Below are 24,956 nucleotides of genomic sequence, written 5' to 3'. Positions count from 1 at the left end.
AGAATCTCTTAGGTAGGTAACATAAAGCATCACCTGATGCCTGTCATCTCCATTCTCAAACCATCTTTCTTTCACAAATCTGCTACACAACCACACCTGAAAAAAAAAGCAGGGTGGGTCATCTGGCTGTTTCACAGAAAAGTTGCTCAGGAACTTCAAGGGGCCATTAGAAACCACCTGTGGGAAGTGGGAGTTGGAGGTCAGGGTACCAGCCAGGTCCCTCTTCTTATTCAGTCATTCAAGGCCTAGACATCCCCAGAAGTCCAAGAAGGCCTCAAAATTTTCTATGTTTGCATCTTACTGTATCTTACTACTACATGCTCCAAAGATCCTCCCCAAAGATCCAGCTCTGCTCTCAAAATTGAAGTCAAAGGAGTCACACACAGGAAGAAATAAAAAATAACAGTGATAATACAGTGGGTAGGAGGAGAACCGCCTCACACAAGGCCACAGGGACAAATTCCTCTACCCTCCCCCGAGCACAGCCCTCTCAGGCTGGTACAGCTGGCAATGTTCAAGAAGGTACAGAAACCACCTTCGTCCAGTCTTCGTCCAGTCTTGAGGAACAGAATACTAATGTCCTCCATAGTCAAGAGTCCCATTCATGGAGCTATGGAAGATGAGAGATTAAGAAGCAAGGAGCAGAGTGTTCTCTAAATTGTACCAAAAAGAATCTAAAGGCACCTCCAAGAAGCCTAAGCTCTCAATCCCTACTTCCCCACCCCTGCCATCCAGCATCTACACCTCAATGCTAAGTTCCACAACCTTCAAGCCTCTGAACACATCTAAAGAAATAAAGGCACAGGTTCCCACACCCCATCAATCACAGCCAGTAAACACAGACATACTAATACACTAAGGGGTTTTTCCTAAATCTAAGTGGAATAATGCCTAGCAGGCTTCCTCTGACCTATGAAGTAAAACTATGCTGATACCCCTTAATGCTATGCCTAAAAGGCCCAAAACAAACAGCAAGAAAAGCAGGGATTTATCTCAACCCACTATCCTCCTTGCACTCATCCCAGACTAACAGCTTTCACTCCATTTTCCCAGCCACAGGGGAAATAGAGGCTTGGAGAGGTGAAAGGCTGAAACAGGCCCTTGCGTGAACAAGTCTTCAATAGGACTCAGGACTTCCTGGTTCCCAGCCTGAGAATCAAACCACACCTCTGTCCACCCCCATTTTGGGTCAGCCCTCCAGGAAAGACTCAAATGGCAATACTGGCCCTGAAGACCCTCCACACTGTCCCTGGGTCATCCTAGAATTTGCCACACCTAAGAGAAGCCACTGCTAACTTCCCATCTGAGAAAGCTGTTTGGAGACAGATGACAGGAGGAACCCTCCACAGAAAGCACTAGCAGAGACCACAGCTGACAGCTTACCTCACTTCACCAGCCCTGTGCCACCTCTCGCCTCAGAAATTGTTCAAGGGCAAAACCCCTACTTTCTGCTTTCCAAGATCAAACTCAAAAGAGATCCAGTATATACATATGCATGTTGGAGGGGGTTGAGTGAAGGAGCAAAACGCACTGGCCAAATCCCTGCTGGGCAGCATGACAGGTGTGAGAGAGGCTGTCCTAGCTGGGGAGTTCAGAGTCAGAGGCGCAAGGCTCATGCTGCAACCTCCTGCACATGCATATACACCCCTTCTCCCAGCACCACTTGCTAGGGCTAGACACACTGACTTCCAGCAGAAAAGTTCAAATCAAGTCATCCTATTCTGCAGGACTGGGATAGGATCAGAGGACCAGTTAGCATTCCTTAATCAGAAAAGTGTTGGAGAAGTCTGGGAGGAGTCTGCAGGACTGGCTAGGGACTCATGGGCAGCCAGCTCTCCACACAAGGCCCAGAGAAAGCAGGAGACAAAAGCCATTTTTTTGCAGCCCACATTCGCAGGAAACAAATCTCCACGGCCTCCTCTATAATCCCCTGGAGATTATGTCCATCCCAGGAGTAGGGGAGGCAAAGCAGGCTAAGACAGCAGTAGGCCTAGCTAGGGTCACTTTGCCAGGCAGGGGTAGTTTAAAGTTGAACAGTAGGGCCAGAGCTACCCCCAGCCCCTCCTCCTCCTTCACCAGTCACCCCTTCATCACACTAGTCAGTATCCACACACCCTCCCCTTTACTCCAGGTAAAGAAGACCTGGTGAAGGACCTAGGGCTCCTTGAGTTTCTCAGAGACTGCACTGGTGCCTGGCTGAGTAGGAACAACCTTAAAGTCCAATCTGGCAGTAAGTCCGACCTGGCAGTGGCACCCTCCCCCCATCCCAAGTTGTTCTGTCCCAAGACCCACGGGAACCCTGCGGGGAGAAGCAGCAGACTGGGATTGGTGCTGGCACCATGGCCTGGGTCTTAATTTGGTGGAACTCCCCCCAACACAAAAATAAACGGGCAGAGAGACTATCTGGACAGGTTCCCAAACTCCCTGTTTCCCTGAACCCCCAGTCTTTAAAGAGGCACACCCCAAGACACCAGGCCTCGATTCTGCCCTAACGACTGGCTCAGGTTCCCCTGACAGACCCTGCCAAAAGAACCCTCCCCAGCTCTGGCACCCCCTTCTCCAACCTAAGGCCAGCACAGGCCAAGATAGTCCATCTGGCTGTGCCCCCAGTCCAACCCTTTCTGGGCCCTGGCCGGGAGGACTTCACTCACCTCTTCACAGGGCGATCCAGAAATCCTCATCCGAGAACATGGCCAGAGCCCGGGCCGCTCCCCGACCTCCAACCGCCAGAGCGATCACAGTCGCCCCCCGCACGGGGGGGCTTAGGGGGGCCAAGAACGGTAAATCCAGGTCGGAGTGGCCACCCTCCCCACCCCCCCAAAAAAAGCAAGAAGCCAAAGAGGGGTTCTCTGCCTCGGGTTCCAGCAGTTTAGGTTTCCATGGACAGCCCCAGGGCGGCGAATCCCGAGCGGACACAAAGAGAGCACCGGTGGCTTTGATCTTGGGCAAGAAGGCTCCGCATCCGCGTCGCCGGGCGGCCTCTCAGTCCTAGGGCCCGGCCAGCGCCCCGGCCGCCCGCGCCGGGCTCGGGCGGAACGTCGAGGCTCTCCAGATGGAACGTCGAGGCGCCTCCCCAGCAGCCCGGAAGGAATGCCGCGCCGCCCCGCGCCGGGCCCGGATGGAACGTGAGACCCTCACAGCAGCGCCGAGCCCCTCTCCCCGCCCGGCCGGCGCCCCGGGGCCGCGCGAGCTACCGCGACGCGGAGCCGGCGGGGCCGCGGGGTTGAACCTGACACACACCCAGCGCCGGGCTCCTCGACCCCGAGCGCTCGGCTTCGAGTCCCCCACCTTCTGCTCCCCCCGGGGAAGGGAGGAGGGTAGGTGGGCGAGGAAGAGGAAGGGGCGGGCGGTGCGAGCCCTCTGCCCGCTCCCCTCCGGCCGCTCCAGGCCCTGCGCTCGCCTCCCTTCCCCTCTGGCCTCCGGAGCTGCCCCGCCCCCGGCCTGGCCGGCTCAGGTCGGCGGCACCCCCTTGACCCCCAGTTGGCTGTGATCGCGGGGGGCCTAGAGGTGCATGGCCCAACCCCGGCTCCCGGCGCCAAGGGGTCAGGAAACTGAGCGGAAAGTGGGGAACGAGGCAGCCATTTGCAACCGGAGAGGAAAGTAGTGCAGCGCGGCGCCGCTCCGCCTCTCCCCCCCCCCTCCGCCTCCTGTTCGGCCGGTAGGGTGGTTCCTGCGAAGGGGATATTTCCTGGCCCGAGATCTGGGCAGCAGTCGCGGAGATTCGTGAAGCCTCTGGTGTGGGATCCTCCGGGACCTTTTGCCCGGGGAGCCCCACTCAAGAAGGGGAGAAAGGATAAGATGCGGCCCTATTTTGTGTTGGAGCGGGGCGGCGTAGGGATACGGCCCTCTCGGAGGAAAGGCTGTGACTCTGCAGTTCTACGCACACGTTACGGGATCCCTCCGCCACAGGTTAACCCCGACTGCGCCGGACCAGCCGCTGTGCAGACACGTGGGAATGAAGACCCCCTGCTCGTCGCCCCAGTTCTGGAGCTGTCTTCCTTACCTTCTGGACGGTGAAACTGGAATTCTGGTCACTTTCTAATTCCATTCCCTTGCAGTCGTTGGTTTCTGAAACTGCAGCTGCCCCCTTGTCTTGGCCAGGGGCAATCTTTCCCGGGAGGGGGATGGAAAAAGAGCCAGGAGATTGGACGCTGCTCTGCATCCTGGGAACTGGAGTCCGCAAATGGAGAAAGTGAGGCACGGCGCCTGGCGCTGTATAGGGTGTGTTCTTGCCACGTTCGGGGGCCCAAAGAACTCTGGACGAGTTCCTAGTCTTTCCTTCTGGCTCCCAGACCCCTTCTTGAGTAAGGACGGTCGGTGCCCTCACAATTGCTACACACACACACACACACACACACCGCTTCCCCATCAAAACATCAATGCAGAGCTTCCTTCTCTTCCTTTTCAGAGTGCTCCTACCCCCAACTCTAGTGTTTCGGAATCTTCAGGCCCTTTGTCCCCCCCCCCTTTTTTTTTCTTTCTAAGTAAACTAAGGTAGCTTTGCTACTACCTGGCGGGAGTACTGTTACTCTGAAAAAGATTCCAGAACACACTCTTGGCGGGCACCTCCACCCCAAGTCTGGATGAGAGGAAGCAATAGGAGTGACTTTCTGTATGAGCTGTACACTTGGGGCAGGTAGGAGACAAACTAACAATGTGTAGATACTTTATATCTTCCTAGTTATTCCTCACTTGTATTATGAATTGCATGGAACGATCTCCATATTACCAATGAAAAGATTGAGGCTAAAAGAGATAAAATTGCCCAGGAAGTCACATCTAGTGAGAAGCTGAGCCATGCTTCAAACCAAAGGCCATGTTTTGTTGATTAAAAACATTGTGTGTGTTTTTTTAGCTGTACTGAGTATTGTGGGGGAGGGGGTCACTACAAATGGTTTACATCCCCAGCCTTTTGAATTTTTTATTTTGAGACTGGGTCTTCATAAGTTACTCTGGCTGGTCTAGAACTTGCTGTCCTCCTGCCTCAGCCTCCTGAGTATTTTTTTGTTTTTAAAGGAAAAGTGAAGAAAGGCAAGCAGAACGGTACAGAACTAGTGTTGTGGGAAGAGTTTACGACACAGGCCCAATGGAAAAGGTGAGCACTTTGAAATGAAGGTAGTATTATTGAGGAACTTTTTTATTTTAACTAAATTAAATTTATAAAGCCATATGTGACTTGGGGCTTCCATATTGGACAGTCATGAAGATTTGGTCATGGTTATAGGAGGGATCAGGACGAGGTATGTCCTCCAATATGCACACATTGACATCATGTTCTCTGCTCTGACCAAGTGCATTTCAGAAAAAAACGAAAATGAAAAACCTTTAGCAATGACCCCACATCTGTCCCAGCTATATAGTAAGTTAATTGAGAGATAGAAGTTGGAAAATGGAAGATACCTCCCTATTGTCTGTACCCAGAGATAGGGAAAGGCAAACCCTCACTAGAAACTCCAATAATAACACTGACTTATAGACTGATAGCTACCATTTCTTTTTTTTCTTTTTTTTTTTAACTTTTTTTTCCTTGTACTGGGGATTGAACCCAAGGGCACTTAACCACTGAGCGACATCCCCAGCATTTTTTTATTTTTTTGAGACAGGGTCTCACTAAGTTGCTTAGGGCCTTGCTAAATTGCTGAAGATGACTTTAATTGGGATCCTCCTGCCTCAGCCTCTCAAGCTGCTGGAATTACACTGCACCCAGCTGATAGCCACCATTTCTTAAGGGCTTGTATGTATGATGACCTATGCAAACTATTATGTATATTACCTCATTTAATTCTCATCTCAACCGGCTGAAGCAGATTTAACCACACTATGTAAGATGCTGAGGCTCAGAGACTTTAAGTGACTGCCCAAGGTTACAATGCTAAATGGAGAAGCTATTAACCACTAATAACTCAAGGTTTTCAGGCCCTGGGATTGCTTATTGATAAACATCTAGAAAAATCTCAGATGTCTATAAAGTCTATCCCAGGCTTTATGAAAATGGCAGTGGTAGGTTCCTGTAATGAGAATCCTTACCAGATGTGCAGAAGGACCTAATTGTATGCCATATGTGACTTGGGGCTTCCAAGTAAAAAGTAAAGAGAGGATGATGATGGCCTTAAGAAACTTCCTAAGTCACTGAGATTGCTCTTTGGGGTATATATTTTTTTCTAGAAGCCTTATTTCCTGTTAGATTCTGTATCAGAGAAGCAAAAATAGGACTTTGAAAAATCAGCATGACAAAACATCATTTTCAGCCATAAGACTGGAGCCAAATACTGACAAGGTCATGGCTAAAAATCCCACCTATCGGGCTGGGATTGTGGCTCAGTGGTAGAGCACTTGCCTAGCATGTGTGAGGCACTGGGTTCAATTCTCAGCACCACATACCAATAAATAAATAAAATTTAAAAATTCATCAACAATGAATAAAAATGTTTAAAAAATATTTTTTAAAACATCCCACCTAGCTGGGCATGGTGGTACACATTTGTAATACAAGCAACTCAGGAGACTAGAGCAAAGGATCACAGATTTTTTTTTTTTAATATTTATTTTTTAGTTTTTTTAGGTGGACACAATATCTTTATTTTATTTTTATGTGGTGTTGAGGATCGAACCCAGCGCCCCATGCATGCCAGGCGAGTGTGCTGCTTGAGCCACATACCCAGCCCGGATCACAGATTTGGGCCCAGCCTGGACAACTTGGTGATACCCTATCTCAAAAAAATAGCCAGGCCTGGTAGCACATGCCTGCAATTCCAGAGACTTGGGAGTCTGAGACAGGAGGATTATAAATTCAAGGCCAGACTCAGCAATTTAGAAGCACTAAGCAACATACTCTTACCACGGTAGGGATGTGGCTCAGTGCTAAAGCACCTTTGGGTTCAATCCTCAAAACCAAAAATAATAAACTTTTTTTTTTTTAATAAAAAGGACTGGGAGAGCTGGAACTGTAGCTCAGTGGTAAAGAGATTGCCTCGCGGGGTTGGGGATGTGGCTCAAGCGGTAGCGTGCTCGCCTGGCATGCGTGTGGCCCGGGTTGGATCCTCAGCACCACATACCAACAAAGATGTCGTGTCCGCGGAGAACTAAAAAATAAATATTAAAAATTCTCTCTCTCTCTCTCCCCCCCCCTCCTCTCTCACTCTCTTTAAAAATAAATAAATAAAAGTGTTCCTGTTGATGGGCAGAATCACAGTCTCTGGGGCAGGAGTGCCCTGTGCTAGCAAAGCAATAAACCTTACTTTAAAAAAAAAAAAGAGATTGCCTTGCATGCATGAGGCACTGGGTTCAATCCTCAGCACCACATAAAAATAAAGAAACTGTGTGGGTTCATCTACAACTAAAAATATATATTTTTTTTAAAAAGGACTGGGAATGTAGCTAAGAGTCCCCAATACCACAAAAAAAAAAAAAAAAAATTTATGTCCATTTCTCACTGCCACCAAGTAAGTGCACTGATGGGGTACTTCATCCTCCTTATACATTTATGATACCATTCAAATAATCCATTTCGTTGAAGGAGAAACTGGGCCAGTTAGACTCTTGGGTTATGAGAAAGAGAGTCAAGAAAAACAGGCAGCTGGATAGGGTGGTGCATGCCTCCAATCTCAGCTACTTGGGAGGCTGAGGCAGGAAGATTACAAGTTCAAAGGCAGCCTCAGCAATTTAGCAAGACCCTGTCTAAAAAGGGGCGGGGGAAGGAGGGGAGCTGGGGATGTGTCTCAAGCACCCTTGGCTTCAATTCCTGGTACCAAAAATAAAATAAATTTTAAAAAATTGAGACAGAGAGGTGCTGGGGTCGTGGCTCAGTGGTAGAGCACTTGCCTGGCATGTGTGAGGCATGGGGTTCAATTCTCAGCACTGCATATAGATAAGTAAAGATCCATTGACAACTAAAATATGTATATAGTGTGTGTTTGTGTATGTATGTATATAAACTGAGGCAAAGAGACCCAAACCTTTCTAGCTGAAATAGATAGCCATCCTCATTCTAAGGTGGTAAGTTGTTGAAAAAGGACAAAAACAATATCCTTTGGCAGCTAAAACATATAGCATGCCCCCCAAAATGTGAACAGTACAAAAAAATTAAAAAGCATAAAAAGAGCAAAGAATGCATATTATAATGAAAGGGACTAGGGGCAAAGAGGCTGATATGCACTAGAAGCATTATTTATGACTTTCTCAACTTTCTTGGGGAATCAAGATCTTCACAACACTTTTAGTCTTTACCTTCATTTTCACATTATAAGGAGTGAGGAACTTCCTTTTTTTTCCCCCCCAAAATCTACCAGGAGTCTCAGCCAAGTACTAAGGCCCCAGAGACAACAGCTAGATCAGCATATGGCAGGTGGCCACTAGAGGGTGGTGTTTCTGTAGATAAGGGAATGTTAAGAGCCTAACTTGGATGGGTGGAGCAACCAACAGAAACTCAGTACTGTAGAGAAGAACCTAGCAGAAAGGTGAGAAAGGCAGGTGGTAAGTCTTAGGGTAATGGTCCTTAATAAATGAGGAGTAAGGAGTAGGAATGAGGTAGGAGGAATGATTTCCCACCAAAGACCATCACTCCTTGGAAAAGGAATACTGGTCCTGAGCTTCTCAGAAAAGATTTCTCAGTTTATTTGCATATATACATTGTCACACCAGGGAGCCAACTCTTCTTCAGGAGTCCCTAGCTCTTCTTGCCCAGGCAACACCAAAAACCTATACAGGAGGATGAGTCCTGGATAAACAATGCCCAGGACTCATATACCAACCCACAGGTTCTAAGAGAATTCATTTAGAGGAAAAAACGGTCTAGAGAGGCCAGTGCCCATGAGACATCCTTGCCCTTTGTAAACATTGACACCCAGACCACTGGAGCCTGTGGAGAGTGTGCAAATATGAGGTACCACACTGTGTGCCCAGAGGGCTAGGAATAGCTGGCAGCTATCCATGAAGTCCAGAGGGTCTGTCCCCCAGTGGAACCCAGCAAGTGCTAGGGGCAGCAACAAGGGAGTTACCCCACACCCGAAGGCTCACATGAGACGGCATCGTCGCTCTTGCCCATAGGAATTCTCCACACGAGCAATCTCCTGGATGACTTTTGTGAAGATGCCTTGAGTCAGCTATAAGGGATAAGCATTCAGGGCAAAAGTCAGTTTGGTGCCAGCTCTGAGGTGAACGCCCCATTCCCCTCCCATCCCCACCACCAAGCAATGTATAAGGAAGAAACTGCTATCCCCACCATCTTCCCAGTACCTGAGTCTCTCGAGCAGATGACTCCATAAATGTCGCACCCCAGGACTCTGCTAATTTCTTCCCTTCAACTGCCTGTACCTCTCTGGAAGTAAATTTGGGACATAAAAATGGATGATAACAATGTACCCAAGTTCTCTGCAAAATCTTTAGGATCTAGACTTCTCTGATACTTCCCATCTCTCCAAAGTTTGCAACAAAGGTTAGGAAAGAGATATAGGTAAACAAAGGGCTGAGTCTTGCAGCTGGGAATATAGCTCAGTAGAATGCCTGCCTCACATGCACAAGGCCTGGGTTCAATCCCCAGAACCACAGGGAGATTTAAAAAAAAAAAAAAAAAGGACTGAGACTTGAAATACTGCAACTGTGGCTTTTGTGACAGAAGGGTTATCTTCTCTTAACCCTCTAGTTAGAAATGAAGAGAGGTGAAATAGTTTATTTGAGTCAGTAGTAGGGATAGGACTAAAGCTTAACTGATTCCTAGTCTAGCTCACTTTCCTTAACCCTGAGCAGCAGAGACTTACATACCTGTCTGGAGAGAGATCTGCCTTGTTCCCCACTAGCACCACTGGCAGCCTGTGAGGAGATGGCAGTGACTATAGGCTCCCCTCTCATTCTCTATGGACCCCAACCACCTTCAAATCAAGGCTTGACAAATCCCCATCAGACTAGGCATTATCTATGTACTAGCCTCCTTTCTAATTTAGACAATTCACCCCTCTGCTCCTCCAACCCCCTTCAGCCCACTTACCGGGTTTTCCCATGCCCTTCATGTAGCTTTTGGTACAGACTCTCAATGACTTGGAAGCTTTAAACACAAGAAATGGAGCTATAATCTTAATTCTGAGACAGTCCTCATGTCCTCCCAGGTCCCCCACAACTTTGTTTACTTACCTATGTAGAGAGGTGACAGAATACACAAGGACATAACCATGGACCCCAATGATGAATGAATAGGGCAAAATGCTGTACTCATCCTGACAAGAAATAGAAACATTAGTACCTAGATCCACACCACTCAGATGGCAAAGGTCGGTGGGACAGTGTCCAGTGTTCTTGGGGCACTCCCCACTCCAGTCACTTCTATCCAATAAGTTTATGGAACAGCTCTAATGAGCCCTATAAACAGTGTTAGCAGCTAAAATGCTTTTCATCCAATACTACTTTACACATGAACCACGAAAGCTGCCAAACTTTATCTCCTAGGGCTGAACTACCACATTTGAATACCCTGCCCCAACTGGTACCTGCCCTGCTGTGTCCACCAGGTGTAGGTGAAACTCATCTTTGCCAAGAGTCACTATCTTGCTGTAAGCTGAAAAGAAAAGAAAACTTGACTGTGAGGTGCCTTGAACAGCCAGCAATGTGTACCCCATACATTCTTAACTCTGGAGGTGACATAGATGTACCAGGTCCAGGGAGCTCTCCAGGAAACTAAAGTGACATGCTAGGACTCTTACTGTCTATATCTACACTATTCTGGACATAGTACCTTGCAAATCCATACTCTATTCACCCACAGAACAAGATTGCAAGAGGAGATTAGATTTAACAACTAAATAAAGGAGCCCCTTGGCAACAGGAAAATCCCAAATCATGGAGTTGGGTGAGGCACCCAAGCCTTCCAGGTTATATCCCCTTCACACGAAAGGACAAACTACTCACTATTCTCCACTGTAGGATCATAGCCTTCCAAAAACTCGCCTTTCACAAATTGATGTGCCAAAGATGTCTTCCCTGTAAAGTGCAGAAGTAGTATGTAAAACATCCCTCCACATTCACATCCTCAGTCCTTTAGGACTGTGGCTCAGGACCAAATAGTACCCCAAATCAGTACCCTAGTCTGTGAGCGCCCCAACAAAGACTTTCTCTTATGCTACCTTCCCCATCTTTTGGCCTTGTCTCTTCGCTTTGGCTCCCGGGTGCATACAGCAGCGCGACAGGAAGCCTTTCCTGCCACCTTTCCCTACCCCACCTTACTCCCGGGAAGATTGGATGGATATTCCTAGGAGTGTCCTCACTGCCCCAGGACACTTGTGACTATTTGCCCACACCTTCGAGTCCGGACCCCATCTCTACTCCCAGGATAATGCTGAGGACCTCTCAGATGTTCCTGCAGTCAAGTCCACATTAACCCTTACAAGCTACGGCTTCCTGCAGCCTTCAACACACCAACCTTTTTTCCTCCATCCCTCGCTCTAAACACTAGGCACTGGGTCAAGTTCCCGCGACAGCGCGCCTCTTCTGGCCACAAAGCTGCGGTGCGTTCCTGTTCTTTGCAGGGCGGAGACTCACCTACAGAGCGGTATCCGAGGATGACCACTTTCCTGTAGCGGACCAACGGCATGGCAGGAACCCGCCCCAAGGGGCATGCAGAACTGCGGGCTAAGAGAGCCCGAAGAAGAGGTCTGGATGTAGGCAGGCACGGCAACCGGTGCAGGAAAATTGTTCACCCCAAAGCTTCCAGAGGCAAGCTAAAGAAAAACCAAAACAAGCGCCGCGCCCGAAGTCGGCCACGTGATCACAACATAGCCAGACTAACGCGAGGGAGCCGGGCGCCCGGGGAACTACAGAACCTGGTGGCTTCGGGCTCCGCCCCCCAGGCCTCTCATCATTGGTCTATTAGAATGGATGAGGGCGGGGCCGCCGGGCTAGAGGGACTGGTGGGCCTCACGTGGAGCCGGAGAACCGGGAGCTGCGCGTGCGTCGATTTGAGCCGGTTCATTCATAAAGAAACAGAATGGAACACCGGGTCCTAAAGGTATTTGCGCATTTGCAGCCCGACAGGAGTGGCTACAAAGTATCATAGATGGAAAATACCCACCGTGATTGAGCCGGAGTGTCTAGTCAAAAGATTCTAGGCCTCCCTTTTGCAAGGTCTCTGGGGTCTTTGGCTAGGAAAGAAAAGCCAAAGTTCATGAATTTTTTCCTTTGCTTCTTCAGCCTGCAACCCCAGATCTTTTGTTTTTAGGTTTCCCAGTCTTCCAGGATTTTTCTTTTTCCGGTTCTGGGATGGAACCCAGGGGCTTGGAACTGCGATTCTTGTTCTTGGAAAATTTGCAAGAATGTGTAACCGACTAGTTTGAGTTGTTGTTGTCGTCGTCATCGTCGTCGTCATAAGTAGTGCGCTCATTTATTCAGCGAATATTTATTAGGCATATACTACAAGTTCCAGACATCGCTCCAACTTTGGAGATGGAAAGATGAACATACCAGACAAGGTCTCTATTCTCACAAAGCTTAAAATTTATTGAGGAGAGGGTCTGGGGTTATAGATCAGTGTGACATGTAGGAAGCCCTGGATTCAATCCCCAGCACGAGGGGGGGGTTATTATTGAGGGAGAAACAAACATATAGACAATAAATAAATAAATAAATAAATAAAACAGTGCAGTGTTAAGTGCTATTAAAGGTGGTATGATAAGAAATTGCCACTTCTGATTAGTGATACTCCTTCTCAGAGGGAGTCCCCCTTAAAACTGATATCTGAATGGCAACAAGGAGTTAACTAGCTGAATATTCCAAAAGAAGAATCCATCAATGCTAAAGTGCTAAAATGGAAATAAATTTTGTTAATTCCAGGATGGTTGGGGGGAAGAGCCAATTAGCCTAAAGCATATGAAGTTTAAGAGGAAAGTAGAGACCAAACAACATAAAGAAGTCCAGGTTAATTCTAAATACCAAAAGATGTTTAATCTGGTTTAGAAATGACATCATCAGAACTGTTTCTAGTGCTAAGGATGTAATTCAATGGTAGAGCACATTCTTTTATGCATGAGACTGTTGAGAGCCACAGTTTAGTGGGAATGACACCTGGTATTTTGCTAGAGGGAATGGTTGAAAGGTGACCCTGCTCCGGGATTAGGGCGGTTTGAGGATTAGGGTGGATCCTGGGGGCGGGGAATAGGGAAGCTCGCTCCAGGATTAGGGCGGATCCTGGGAATAGGGCGGCTCTGGGATTAGGGCGGATCCTGCTGCCTAGGGCGGTGGCTACTTCGGAGTTCCCCTTGAGTTTTCGCTGGGTTCTGTGAGAATTGGCTCGGGAATATGTTCCCGGAAAGTGTGTGTAGAGTGCCAGTGAGAGTTCGGGAATAAAGAGTTGCTGTTTGAACCTACAAGGCTTTGTGGCAGGTCGGTTATTTTGTGCCCAGCCAGACTGCAGCCTGAGACCCTGGGTTCCATCCCAGCCAACTCCACCATCCAAAAAAAAAAGCAATTCTAAAAGATCTTCCTCACTCTGGAGAGATTGGAGTTTGATGGGAACTGGAGCAAGAAAGAAGGTGGAGAGATCAGCTAAGAAAGAAACTATTACTGTAGTGTAGATGGGAGATAAGGTTGGTTTGCCTAGAATGGTAGTAATAAATGAAGTAGAGAGAAAAGATATGTTTGAAAACTGAGGTCAAGCTGACTTGTTGAATTATTGGACATGGGGAAGGGAGAAGGAAAACACTTAAATTTATAGAGTGCATTTTATTGTTATCTCACTTTATATTTACAACAAAACTAACATTGATAATTATTTTAATTTATTCATTCATCAATATATAAATGTTGAGCCAGGCAGGATGACAACACACTTGTCCAGCTACTTCAGAGGCTGAGGTGGAGGATGGCTTTAACTCATGAGTAACAAGACCCCATCTTAAAAAAAAAAAAAAAAATAGTGTAAACACACACATCTAAAGGTATGGTGGTACACACTTGTAATTCCAGCTACTTAGGAGGCTGAGGCAGGACAGCAAGTTCAAGACTAACCTAGGTAATTTTAACAAGACCTTCCTCTAAAAAAAAAGAAAAGAAAAGAAAGAAAGAAAAAGAGAGAAGGAAAAAGCACATGCCACAACACCCAGTTTATTTTGCATTTCTAATATGTTTTTTAAATCTAGATCTACAAAAGTTGCTTCAAAAACCCACTCCTAATCTGGCCTCAGGAAAGGATCCAAATATCTTTTGCTGTTGGGTAAAAAAGAAGTTATTTGCAGACTAGCAATTTTATGTTGGATTTTATGCATGAATAAGGTTGATGGTGATTTCAGATTGGGTCGTGAGTACTGTAGGACAGAACAGATAACTAAATTCAATTAAATGCAAATAAAAATGGATTCATCGCCTACTTTTTGCCAGGACTCTCACTGTGTGTTGCGTTCTGTAGATGTAAGAAAAGAAAAAAGAAAAAGATAGATGCCTGTGTGGTGTTTTTACCTCCAGATTAATTCTTCAATATTTTTTACCTTGATTTGTGTCCAGGAGACTTTTCCCTCTGACTCTCTGTGGAGCTTAAACAAAGGGAAGCACTCAAAGGAGATTAGAATGAAAGAGGAGGGTGGCTGGGACCCCTCTGAAGGTCAAAGCTCCTCTTGAGGAAGCTACCTCTCACTCAGCTCTCTCCTGGTTTGCTGTAACCCCTGTCCTCACTCCTCATGCCTACAGTTGTGATGGGCCTATGTTATACACCTTGGGTTACTATTCTACTCACTATTGCTTTCCTGTACTCTGTCCACACCTCTGTAAATAGTCTCTTCATTAACTCATCTTCAGACTCTTGCTGTGAATCAGGTATGGTGGTACACACCAAAGTGAAAGAGATCAGATAAAGGGCTTTCTCCTCTTGTGGCCTTTTCTGTTTACATGTGGAGGGAATATCTTTACCAGATTGTCTCCTTGAATAAAACTGTAGCATATGACCATCTGTAGCTGTAAGGGAGTCCAGAAATTTTACCATTTTCCTTTCTAACCTCTATAGTAAGGGAAGACAAAAGATGAGATGATTTGAAATAAATATTTAGGGCCAATAAGTGTGGTAGTACATGCCTGTAATTCCAGTGACTTGAGAGACTGAGGCAGAAGCATCACAAGTTGAAGGTGAACCTGAGCAAAAGTGAGACCCTCAGCAATTTAGCTGAGTTACATCTTCAGTCTTTTTATTTATTTATTTATTTATTTATATTTTGAGATCAAAATGTAAATAAATAAATAAATAAAAAGTCTGGAGATGTAACTCAGTGGTAAAGTGATAGGATTCAATTCCTCATATCAAAAAATAAAAAAAAAGGAAGAAAGGAAGGAAGGAAGGAAGGAAGGAAGGAAGGAAGGAGAGAAAAGAAAAGAAAAAAGGAAGAATGAAATGCTTAAGCTAGGATGTAGCTCAATGGTAAAGTATTTGACTGGCATGCACATAAGCCCTGGTTTCAGTCCCCAGCACCAAGATAAATAAAGAAAAAAAGTGTTTCTTGATTCAATCTACAAAACATATATAACTTTAGGACCAAGGTTTTTATTTGTTCAATATTTGTTCATGAGTCTGGGGGTATAGTTCAGTGGTAGAGTGTTTGCTTAGCATGTAAGAAAAATAAATATTTGTTCATTAAATATCACTTTTTTTAATACTAGGGACTGAACCAAGGAGTGCATTATCACTGAGCCACATTCCCAGTTCTTTTAAACTCACTAAATTGCTTAAGGCTATGCTAAATTACTTTCAATCCAACTGAGTAGCTGGGATTACAGGTGTGAGCCATCATGCCCAGTTTATCAGTTATTTTTTTAAATAATGTACAAATGGTCACTAGGTAAAGATTACAGTTATACCAAGATCACCAATACAGGACCAAAAATAAAGGAAGCAAACTATCCTAATGTTAGATAAATAGGTTTACAATGACATTGTTAGTAATAACACCATACAGTGCTATGTCTCAAACAACTGAGACAAAATAAAGATTAAAAAATTCCCAGAAAAATGTTTCAAGTATCTCTGTAAAAAGTGAAAACATCTGCCAGGTAAATTGGTACACACCTGTAATCCTGGTGACTCTGAAGATCAAGACAGAAAGAAGGATTGCAAGTTTGAGGCTAGCCTCGTCATTTTAGTGAGGCCCGAAGCAACTTAGTGAAACAGAATTTAAAAAATAAAAGAGCTGCGGGCTGGGGATGTGGCTCAAGTGGTAGCGCTCTCCCTGGCATGCGTGCAGCCCAGGTTCAATCCTCAGCTCCACATACAAACAAAGATGTTGTGTCCGCCAAAAAATAAATACTAAAAAATACATATTAAAATTCTCTCTCGGGGCTGGGGATGTGGCTCAAGCGGTAGCGCGCTCACCTGGCATGTGTGCGGCCCGGGTTCGATTCTCAGCACCACATACCAACAAGGATGTTGTGTCCGCCGAGAACTAGAAAATAAATATTAAAAATTCTCTCTCTCTCTCTCTCTCTCCTCTCTCACTCTCTCTTTAAAAAAAATTCTCTCTCTTTCTCCCTCTCTCTCACTCTTTAAAAAAAAATATTAAAAAAATTAATTGGTCTTATGTGTTGCCAGTTCTTCTGATTAAAAATAAATAAATAAAAAATAAAAGAGCTGGGATTGAGGGCTGGGATTGTAGCTCATTGGTAGAGCACTTGCCTAGCATGTGTGAGGCTCTGGGTTTGAGTCTCAGTACCACATATAAATAAATAAAATGTCCATTGACAACTAAAAATTTTTTTTATTTTTTTATTTTTTATTTTTTTTTTTAAAGAGAGAGTGAGAGAGGAGAGAGAGAGAGAGAATTTTTTTAATATTTATTTTTTAGTTCTCGGCGGACACAACATCTTTGTTGGTATGTGGTGCTGAGGATCGAACCCGGGCCGCACGCATGCCAGGCGAGCGCGCTACCGCTGAGCCACATCTCCAGCCCTAAAAATTTTTTTTAAATAAAATAACTGGGATTGAAATTGTAGCTCAGTGGTAAAGTGTCCCTGTTCAATCCCCACTACCACAAAATAAATAAATAAATAAATAAATAAGAGAATATCTCTATAATGTTTGCATCAAAATTATGTTGCATTTTCTCTCCAGTGAATTCTGTTGCACAGGGCTTTAGGGTTTCTTGGTTTTCTATAGTTATGGGAAACTTCCCTACTGATTATTATTGCAATGTAATAAATAGAATCAAAACTTTGTAGCTTAAAAAAACTTAGTAGCTTAAACAATAACAATGTATTATCTCTCAGAAATCTGTTGGTTGAATTGGTTATTCTTCTATTCCCTCTCCTGGAATCATTAAATCATACATGTAGCAATAGTCAGCTGAATGTGCTACTGGAAATGGAAAGCCTAAAAGGATTTCACTCACAAGTCAAGGCACTTGGGGCTCGCTATCACCTGTGTCAGTCTTCCCCATCACCACTTCTCTCTTCTTCCTGACTTGGAGATAGAAGCATGCAAGAAGGAAAAGTCAGAAACCATATGGCCTTGTGAGCCCTAGGTTCTTTTTTTTTTTTTTTTTTTTTTTTGAGAGTGAGAGAGGAGAGAGAATTTTTAATATTTATTTTTTAGTTCTCGGTGGACACAACATCTTTGTTGGTATGTGGTGCTGAGGATCGAACCCAGGCCGCACGCATGCCAGGCGAGCGCGCTACCGCTTGAGCCACATCCCCAGCCCCGAGAGAGAATTTTAATATGTATTTTTTAGTATTTATTTTTTGGCGGACACAACATCTTTGTTTGTATGTGGAGCTGAGGATTGAACCTGGGCTGCACGCATGCCAGGGAGAGCGCTACCACTTGAGCCACATCCCCAGCCCTATGACCAATTTTTTTAATTCATTTTGTAGTTGTAATGGACAGCATGCCCTTATTTTATTTACTTTTATATGGTACTGAGGATCCAACCCGGTGCCTCACATGTACTAGGCAAAACTGCCACTGCGCTACAGCATTAGCCCTAATTTGCCTTAAGTCTTGAGCACCTCCTCTTTTCTCATCCTCTGGAGAGCACTTCATTATGGCTTCTGGCATCTCACACAACATTTCCTCAAGGTTACATAACTGATGAGTAAGAATCAAACAGAAAATACAGTCCTATTGTTTTTAACTGTAGGTTCAGTGAAAAGCAGTGAGTGTGAAAGTAACAACCACTTGTATGATTCTTTTTTTCTTTTGACCAGGAATTGAACCCAGGGGTGCTTAACCACTGAGTCACATCCCAAGCCCTTTTTATTTTTTATATTGAGACAGCATCTCACTGAGTTACTTGGGGCCTCACTAAATTGCTAAGGCTGGCTTTGAACTTGCAATCCAGGAGCCTCTGAGCCCCTGGAATTACTGGTGGGTGCTACCAATCCTGGCCACTAGTATGATTCTTGATCCTCCCCAAAACACTCCCAAGAGTTTGAAAGCCTTGTTGTAGAGTTCTTGAAAGATAAAGGAAATCTACCACCTCACCACACCAAAGAAGTCCCTCCATCTTTAAACAATTCTAATAGTTTTTACAGAATATCATACAATTCAAGAATACTCCATCCTGACCAATTTATGGAAGGATAGAAAAAATGAGGGAAATGAGGCTGTGTGCTTTGGGTTTACTGCATCCAGAAGAAGGTGGGTGACTCCACTTTAGTAAGAAAAGATATCTGTTATATCTGTTCTCAAAGATTCTATGAGATGACTGTAGACAAGCTATGGATTAGAACAAGGAAGGGCTGTGTGTGGAGGAAATGGTTTTAATCCCAGTTCAAATATTGGATGGAATCCCAACTGCTGCAGCTGCTGAGGGCTTAACCAGCTGTTCCTGGGGCAGCTGCAATATTCAATATTCAGCCCAGACCTGGCTCTCATCTCAGGGTAGTAAGTCTGCCTCAGCTTGTGACCACCAGTTCCAAGGTAAACCAAGACTCTGCTCAAACGATCACTGGAAAGCAAAAGAAAATGGCAGAGTCTCAAGTTCTGGTAAGAAATCAGGCAACTGTGTTCTCAGATTATGTGGTCCCAATAAGAAAAGCTGAGAGACAATTTGGGTTTACGTTTCTGAGAGAAGCAAAGCCAGGGTGAGGTATATTGGCTTCAATTATATTGCATTTCTCATCCTATTCTATCCTACCCTAATCTGCTCCAGTTTCCCTATACTGTCTCATCTGCTCCCATAGCACATTGTATATGGGAGTGGGAGCATTTCCTAAGGTGGAAAGTGAGATGAGAACCAATCTGCTTTGGGATAAAGACTATCCAAAAACTCCTGTTCACTGGGCATAGTGGCTTACAACTGTAATACCAGTGGCTCAGGGAGCTGAGGCAGAAGAATCACAAGTTCCAGGCCAGCCGCAGCAACTTAGAAAGACCTGAAGCAATTTAGTGAGCCCCTGTCTCAAAATTAAAAGGTCTTTGGATGTGGCTTAGTTTAATACCTGGTACCAAAAATAAAAATAGTAAAATGTGTTTATTTATTCCCTTCACAGTGTTATTCCCCTGCTTCAAATTCTATAATTGGGTTTCATCTTCAGAATAAAATTTAAAATCCTTAAATAGATCCCATCTCCCTCTAGCTAGATTGAACCTCTTGATGCTTCTCAGTTTCATCTTATTCATACTCTTCAACTATACAGGCCTTTGCACATGCCATATTTTCTGCTTGAACAACTTGACTCCTCCAGGTATCAGCTTAAATGTCTCTATCGATCTCTTTCACCACACTCAACAACATTCAAACAATTTATGCTTGTCTTGTAAGATGAATGTAAGAAACATGAGGGGAAGGAATTGTGTCTACACCTGCTTTTACTAATCTATTCCCACATACAGCATAACACATGGCACATAGTAGGCATGCAGTAAATCCTTATTGAATCAAAGATCCCCCTCTCCTGGAGATTCTCATGTACATACATCAACCAAGTCCCATACAGAGACAATAACAGGGAGAGGAGGGTTTGAGTGTGCTAATTGGCCACAAAATCCCCTGCAGAGAAATAGACCCTGACTACCTATAGCTTTCTTTTCCACAGACAGCTGCCTCAATCTCCCAGCCTCAGAAAAAAGCTTCTCTAATATAACACAGATCATAAAAGCATAGTCAGGGATAAACATGTCAAGTTTTATATCAGATATGCTATTTTTTCAAGGAGAGATGATTATTTTCATTAAGTAAAGACCCTATCTTAGCACTAGACTCTTCCTCCTTTAAAGATTTCAGAGCCAGAGCTGGGCATGGTGGCATATACTTATAATCCCAGTAGCTTGGGAGGCTGAGGCAGGAAGATCAAGAGTTTAAGACCAGCTTCAGCAATTTAGCTTAAGCAGCTTAGTGAGATGGTGTCTCAAAATAAAATGTAAGGGGGAGGGGATATAGCTCAGTTGGTAGAGTGCTTGCCTTCTATGCACAAGGCCCTGGGTTCAATCCCAGCACCACACACACACACACACAAAAAAAAAAAAAAAAAAAAAAAAAAGGTAAGATGCTGGGGTTGTGGCTCAGTGGTAGAGCACTTGCCTAGCATGTGTGAGGTGCTGGGTTTGATCCTCAGCACCACATAAAAATAAAATAATAAAATAAAGGTATTGTGTCCAGCTACAACTAAAAAAAAATTATGGAAAAAAAAAAAAGAGGGAGAGAGAGAGAAAAGGGCTGGGGCTGGATGCAGCATAATCCCAGCAGCTCAGGAGGCTGAAGCAGGAGGATCACAAGTTCAAAACCAGCCTCAGCAAAAGCAAGGTGCTAAGCAACTCAGACCCCCATCTCTAAATAAAATACAAAATAGTGCTGGAGATGTGGCTCAGTGGTTGCATTACCTGAGTTCAATCCCCAGTACCCCCCCCCAAGAAAAAACAGCTGAGGATGTGACCCATTGGTGAAGCACCCCCCTGGGTTTAATTCCTAGCCACCCCCCCAAAAAAAAATTCTGGAAGCTTGTCTTAATCTTGGGCTATCATAACAAAATATTAGACCAGGTGGCTTAATTAGCAGGTATTTATTTTCTCATAGTTTTGGGGCTAGAAGTCCAAGGTCAAGGTTCTAGATGATTCAGTTTCTATGAGGGCTCTAGATAGCAGCTTTTTGACAGTGGCTTGCAGACAGCTGGCTTCTCACATATGTCCTCACACATGGCTTTTTGTGTGTGTGTATGTGTGTGTGTGTGTATGTGTGTGTGTGTGTATGTGTGTGTGTGTGTGTGGAGAGAGAGAGACAGACAGACAGACAGACACACTGACTGTTCTGGTATCTCTTCTCATCAAGGGCACTAATCCTAGGATTAAGGCCTCACCTTTATGAATTCAGTTAACCTGAATTAATTCCTTAGAGGTCTTCAAAATTTGAATATAGGAAGGGGGGAGTGCACAAACATTCAGTCCATTACAAAACCTCCCTTCTCTTTCTCTAATCCAGAAAGAACTGGGGGTCTTCTTATACTTTGTGTGGGTGTGCTAGCCTCCCATGGATTCCTATCAGAAACCAATACATGTATTTCCTTAACTGGATGGTCAGATAGCTCCTAGTGGGAGATCAGACATCCTGTGTGGAAGAAGAAAGGCCAATAAAATGAGAGAGAAATAAGTGTTAGAAAGCTAGAAGGACTTTATATTATGACTCAAAGAAGGGAAAGAGCAAGAGTAAACAGTAGCTTAAGGCCCACATAGTTGGACCCATCCATCAGAGCAGTTTTTGTTTTTGTTTGTGGTGCTGGGGATTGAATCCAGGGCCTTGTGCATGAGAGGCAACTGAACTATATCCCCAGCGCCCCCATCAGAGCAGTTTTATTTCCCATATACTCCTGCTTCATTTTACCACTCTGGCTGTGGTACCCAACCCAAGATAGTGAATTAAAGCTCTGCCTCAGGTTCCTCATCTATAATATCATCTCAGAGGACAGTTGCAAGGATTAACCAGAATGCAGGTAAAGTGCTAAAACAAGGCCTGACATGTATTAATTCCTCAGTAAACATTAGCTATATATTGTTACACTTCCCAGTTTTCTGCTCTCAGCAGGCTACATATCTTAATCCCAGATTTCAAGCCCTTGCACATGATGTTCCTTGTGCCTGGAATGCTCTTTCCAGCCTTGTCCACCTACACAAGCATCAATACTCTATTCAGGCCTTCCTTTCATCACAAGGCCTTCTCTGTACCACTGTTACATTTACTGCTGGTCCAACTAATCCCAATTAAGTAACAATGTTGCTTTAGTAGTTAAACATTTTATGTCTTTTTTGTCTCCTTTTCTAGGAAAGAAGTTGTTTGTTAATCTTTTTGTTTTGGGGTGCCTAACACAGTGCTACACTCTTGATGTTCTGAAAACACTGCTTGAAAAAAAGGAATGAATTTAAAAGGAAGACCTGAACCTTTAAACAGTGGTTCTAATTTTGATTTCCTAGCAGGCAGAGGTCTTGCCAGGGTTATCGCAAAATGCTCAGTAAATTTTCAAAACAAGGTTGTTTTTAATTATACCTTAGTTCTAAGACAAACCCAAATCTGTCACACAGCACCTTCTGAAAAAAGAAGTGTCATAAAATCAAACAAGTGTAGGTATAACTCAACCCTGAAAAGTTTGCACTGATAATGCTTTTTAGTGGAGTGGTAAGGAGAAAAACAGCAAAAAGCAGCAAAGGCAGTGAGAAATGGATGTAAAGAATGGAAAACATTTGCTGACTGTCTATTTCATATCGAGTACAACCTTATCAACAATCCTGTTAGGGAGGTAGCATTATCCTCAGTACTATCTGACTCCCCAGTCAGGGTCTTACCCTACTTTTTTGATGAAAAGAGGTGTTGCAACTGGAAGATGTTGGGTGGCTGAGTATGCCCACCTGCTTCCTGGAGATGGAGCACTTAACTTGCTTAAGAATAGGTCATGATTTTTTTTTTTTTTTTGAGAGAGAGAGAGAGAGCAAGTGAAGTGTTCTTAACTCTAAAGAACACCCTGTATAACTTTTTAGAACTATAGGAATAATCATCATTACGGTTTTATGGTGTTATTTTCAGCAAGCCTTTTGGATACATGCATTAACTGAGAAGGGTAGTAAAAACAAAGAGCCCACCAACGCAGAAAGATGAATTAGTTTATCAGATTAATCATCACATGGGTGACATAAAAGAATGACACCAAATCTGATAGAATGAACAAGGCCAGGTTTAGAAAGAAAATAAGAAAGGTCCACAGTTTTGGAGTATGTTTCTGAGATCAGGAAAAGGGTGGGTGGCAACAGGTACCTGGTGTGGACTGAGAGAATTGGTGAGTGGAAGGACACTAAAGATAAACATTTCACTGCCAAATGTTACCTTCCTAAAGCACTACATGGAACTCCATTTGCTTTTACTTCTTGACTATTAAACTCAAGGATTACAAGGGTGAGGGACATGAGGGGGCAATTTCAATGTGTAAGGGAGTCTGGACTACTCTGGGTATATGACTGCTACCCCTCCAGCTTCCATGAGCCACAGAGCTTAAACTATGCACCAGGGAAGCAAAAGTGCCACTCTTTGGAAGGGCTTTTCTAAATGGAAATAAGATGGCTTCTGAAAAGCTCCTGACACATGTGGCTCACCCCTGGCAGCTTAACAAGCCCTGAGATACATTTGTCCAGTATACACATCCATATAATATAGTTCTTTTCCTTGGGTGTAGAAGAGAACCATTTGCAGGCATAAGCCTAGATTCTCCTAATGGTCACCAGAGGGCGGTACAAAGCAGGACCCTTGGGGCTCAGAGGCTCTGAGGCTCAGATTCTCAAAACCAATCTATTTAGCAGCACAGCTACTATAGGCAGGCTCCACCCCCACCCCTAAGTATCAACCACTCCTGACTACCCCTCAGATGCTGCCTTTCCAGAGCAGTCCAACCTCTTCTGAGCTTTCCTTCCTACCTCAGGGGAGCCTGCCTCCTTTGATTCCAGGTGTTTACTGTGTTGGAACTCCCCAAAATACCTGGGACAGAGAGTCAGAGCCCAGGAATAATGGAAGAGGAAGAAGAATGATGGAAGAAGCTAATAGAAACAACAACCAGGGCTGGTGATGAAAAATGAGATAAGGTTGTAATAGGCACATGCTCTTGCCTGGGGAGGCTGTCCACTCACGCCCACACTCACAGGCCAATTTTGTTCTCTGCAGCCCTGCAGTAAGGAAAGATTTCACTTCTTCCTCTAGCTTCTTTCTTTTGCCTATAATTGTGTGTGGACTGTAAGTTTTTAGCCCACAGGTTATCAGATGGTCCAGAGACATCCCCAAAAAGAAAAAGAATAAGAGGAAGAAAGAAAGAAAGAAATGAAGAAAGAAAGAAAGAAAGAAAGAAAGAAAGAAAGAAAGGAAGGAAGGAAGGAAGGAAGGAAGGAAGGAAGGAAGAAAAGCTCCCTTCAGAGAGTGCCACCACAGTAAGATGGGGACAAGGCTGATTCATGACCTTGCGGGAGGTGCCAGGACTGCTAAAGATAGGGGACTGAGATACTTAAAGAGTACCATATGGACAGGGGAGCCCCTCTAAACAGAAAAGGGAGGTGCATGGGCTTTCCAACTCCCAGGACAGACAGGGTTCTCTACAGAAGTCGGTATTCAACCTCAGGGGAAGAATGCCGGTCTTCTCCTTTCACATTGAAGTTTTCCCCAGCAGCCTAAAATACTTGCATGACTTTTCTGGTCTTTTCTGCTGATGCATTGGGACACAGCTCTGAAAAGAGGAATAGGGTCCCAAAGATGCTGTGAGGAAGGAGGGGGAGACAGAAATAAGATTGATCTCCTTTCTCTCTCTCTCTCTCTCTCTCTCTCTCTCTCTCTCTCTCTCTCTCTCTCTTTCTCCCTCCCTCCCCCCCCAAATACCCTCTGAATAGAGATGTTTTCCAATAAGCTCCTAAAAGTCTTCCCTTTATTAGCCCATCTGCAGAAAAAATGAGGGACGTCAGATTTGGCTAGCTGTGTCAGACAATGTTAAAGCTATGTTGTAGCCCCGACGGCAGCCTCATCTTGGCTGGCTGGGCAAGCAGATCC

The 24,956-nt window shown here is 44.7% G+C and overlaps 2 protein-coding genes and 1 long non-coding RNA gene across 11 annotated transcripts in view; 1 reads left to right on the top strand and 2 right to left on the bottom strand.

The window, feature by feature from the left end:
* The window catches only part of Kmt2d (lysine methyltransferase 2D), a 40,124-nt gene extending 35,049 nt beyond the window's left edge, over window positions 1-5,075 (bottom strand). For 4 of the 9 annotated variants that reach the window (XM_026406994.2, XM_077798252.1, XM_077798254.1 and 1 more), the window contains exon 1: window positions 2,652-3,254. The gene's annotated coding sequence lies outside the window, so the exon portion shown is untranslated. Of the gene's footprint in view, window positions 1-2,651; window positions 3,256-4,003 lie in introns of those variants that run through there. The other 5 variants (XM_077798255.1, XM_026406996.2, XM_026406997.2 and 2 more) reach the window with 3 other exon arrangements.
* Window positions 4,549-7,191, top strand: LOC113195456 (uncharacterized). The gene is made up of 3 exons (XR_003302402.2): window positions 4,549-4,636; window positions 5,017-5,095; window positions 6,928-7,191. It is a non-coding gene; the product is annotated as an uncharacterized LOC113195456 (long non-coding RNA).
* Window positions 7,192-8,891: 1,700 nt separating this feature from the next.
* Rhebl1 (RHEB like 1) lies at window positions 8,892-11,587 on the bottom strand. The gene is made up of 8 exons (XM_026407093.2): window positions 11,527-11,587; window positions 10,897-10,968; window positions 10,479-10,546; window positions 10,126-10,208; window positions 9,983-10,039; window positions 9,760-9,807; window positions 9,235-9,316; window positions 8,892-9,101 (listed from the first exon to the last, which is right to left on the bottom strand). The coding sequence occupies exons 1-8, from the start codon at window positions 11,576-11,578 to the stop codon at window positions 9,012-9,014; spliced, it is 552 nt and encodes a 183-aa protein (XP_026262878.1). The 5' UTR covers window positions 11,579-11,587; the 3' UTR covers window positions 8,892-9,011.
* Between the last annotated feature and the right edge of the window lie 13,369 nt (window positions 11,588-24,956).

Source organism: Urocitellus parryii, chromosome 5 (genome assembly GCF_045843805.1).
Source record: "Urocitellus parryii isolate mUroPar1 chromosome 5, mUroPar1.hap1, whole genome shotgun sequence".
Classification (NCBI taxonomy): domain Eukaryota; kingdom Metazoa; phylum Chordata; class Mammalia; order Rodentia; family Sciuridae; genus Urocitellus; species Urocitellus parryii.
Note: the sequence above shows the minus strand (reverse complement) of the source record. Positions and strands in the feature narration are given on the sequence as shown.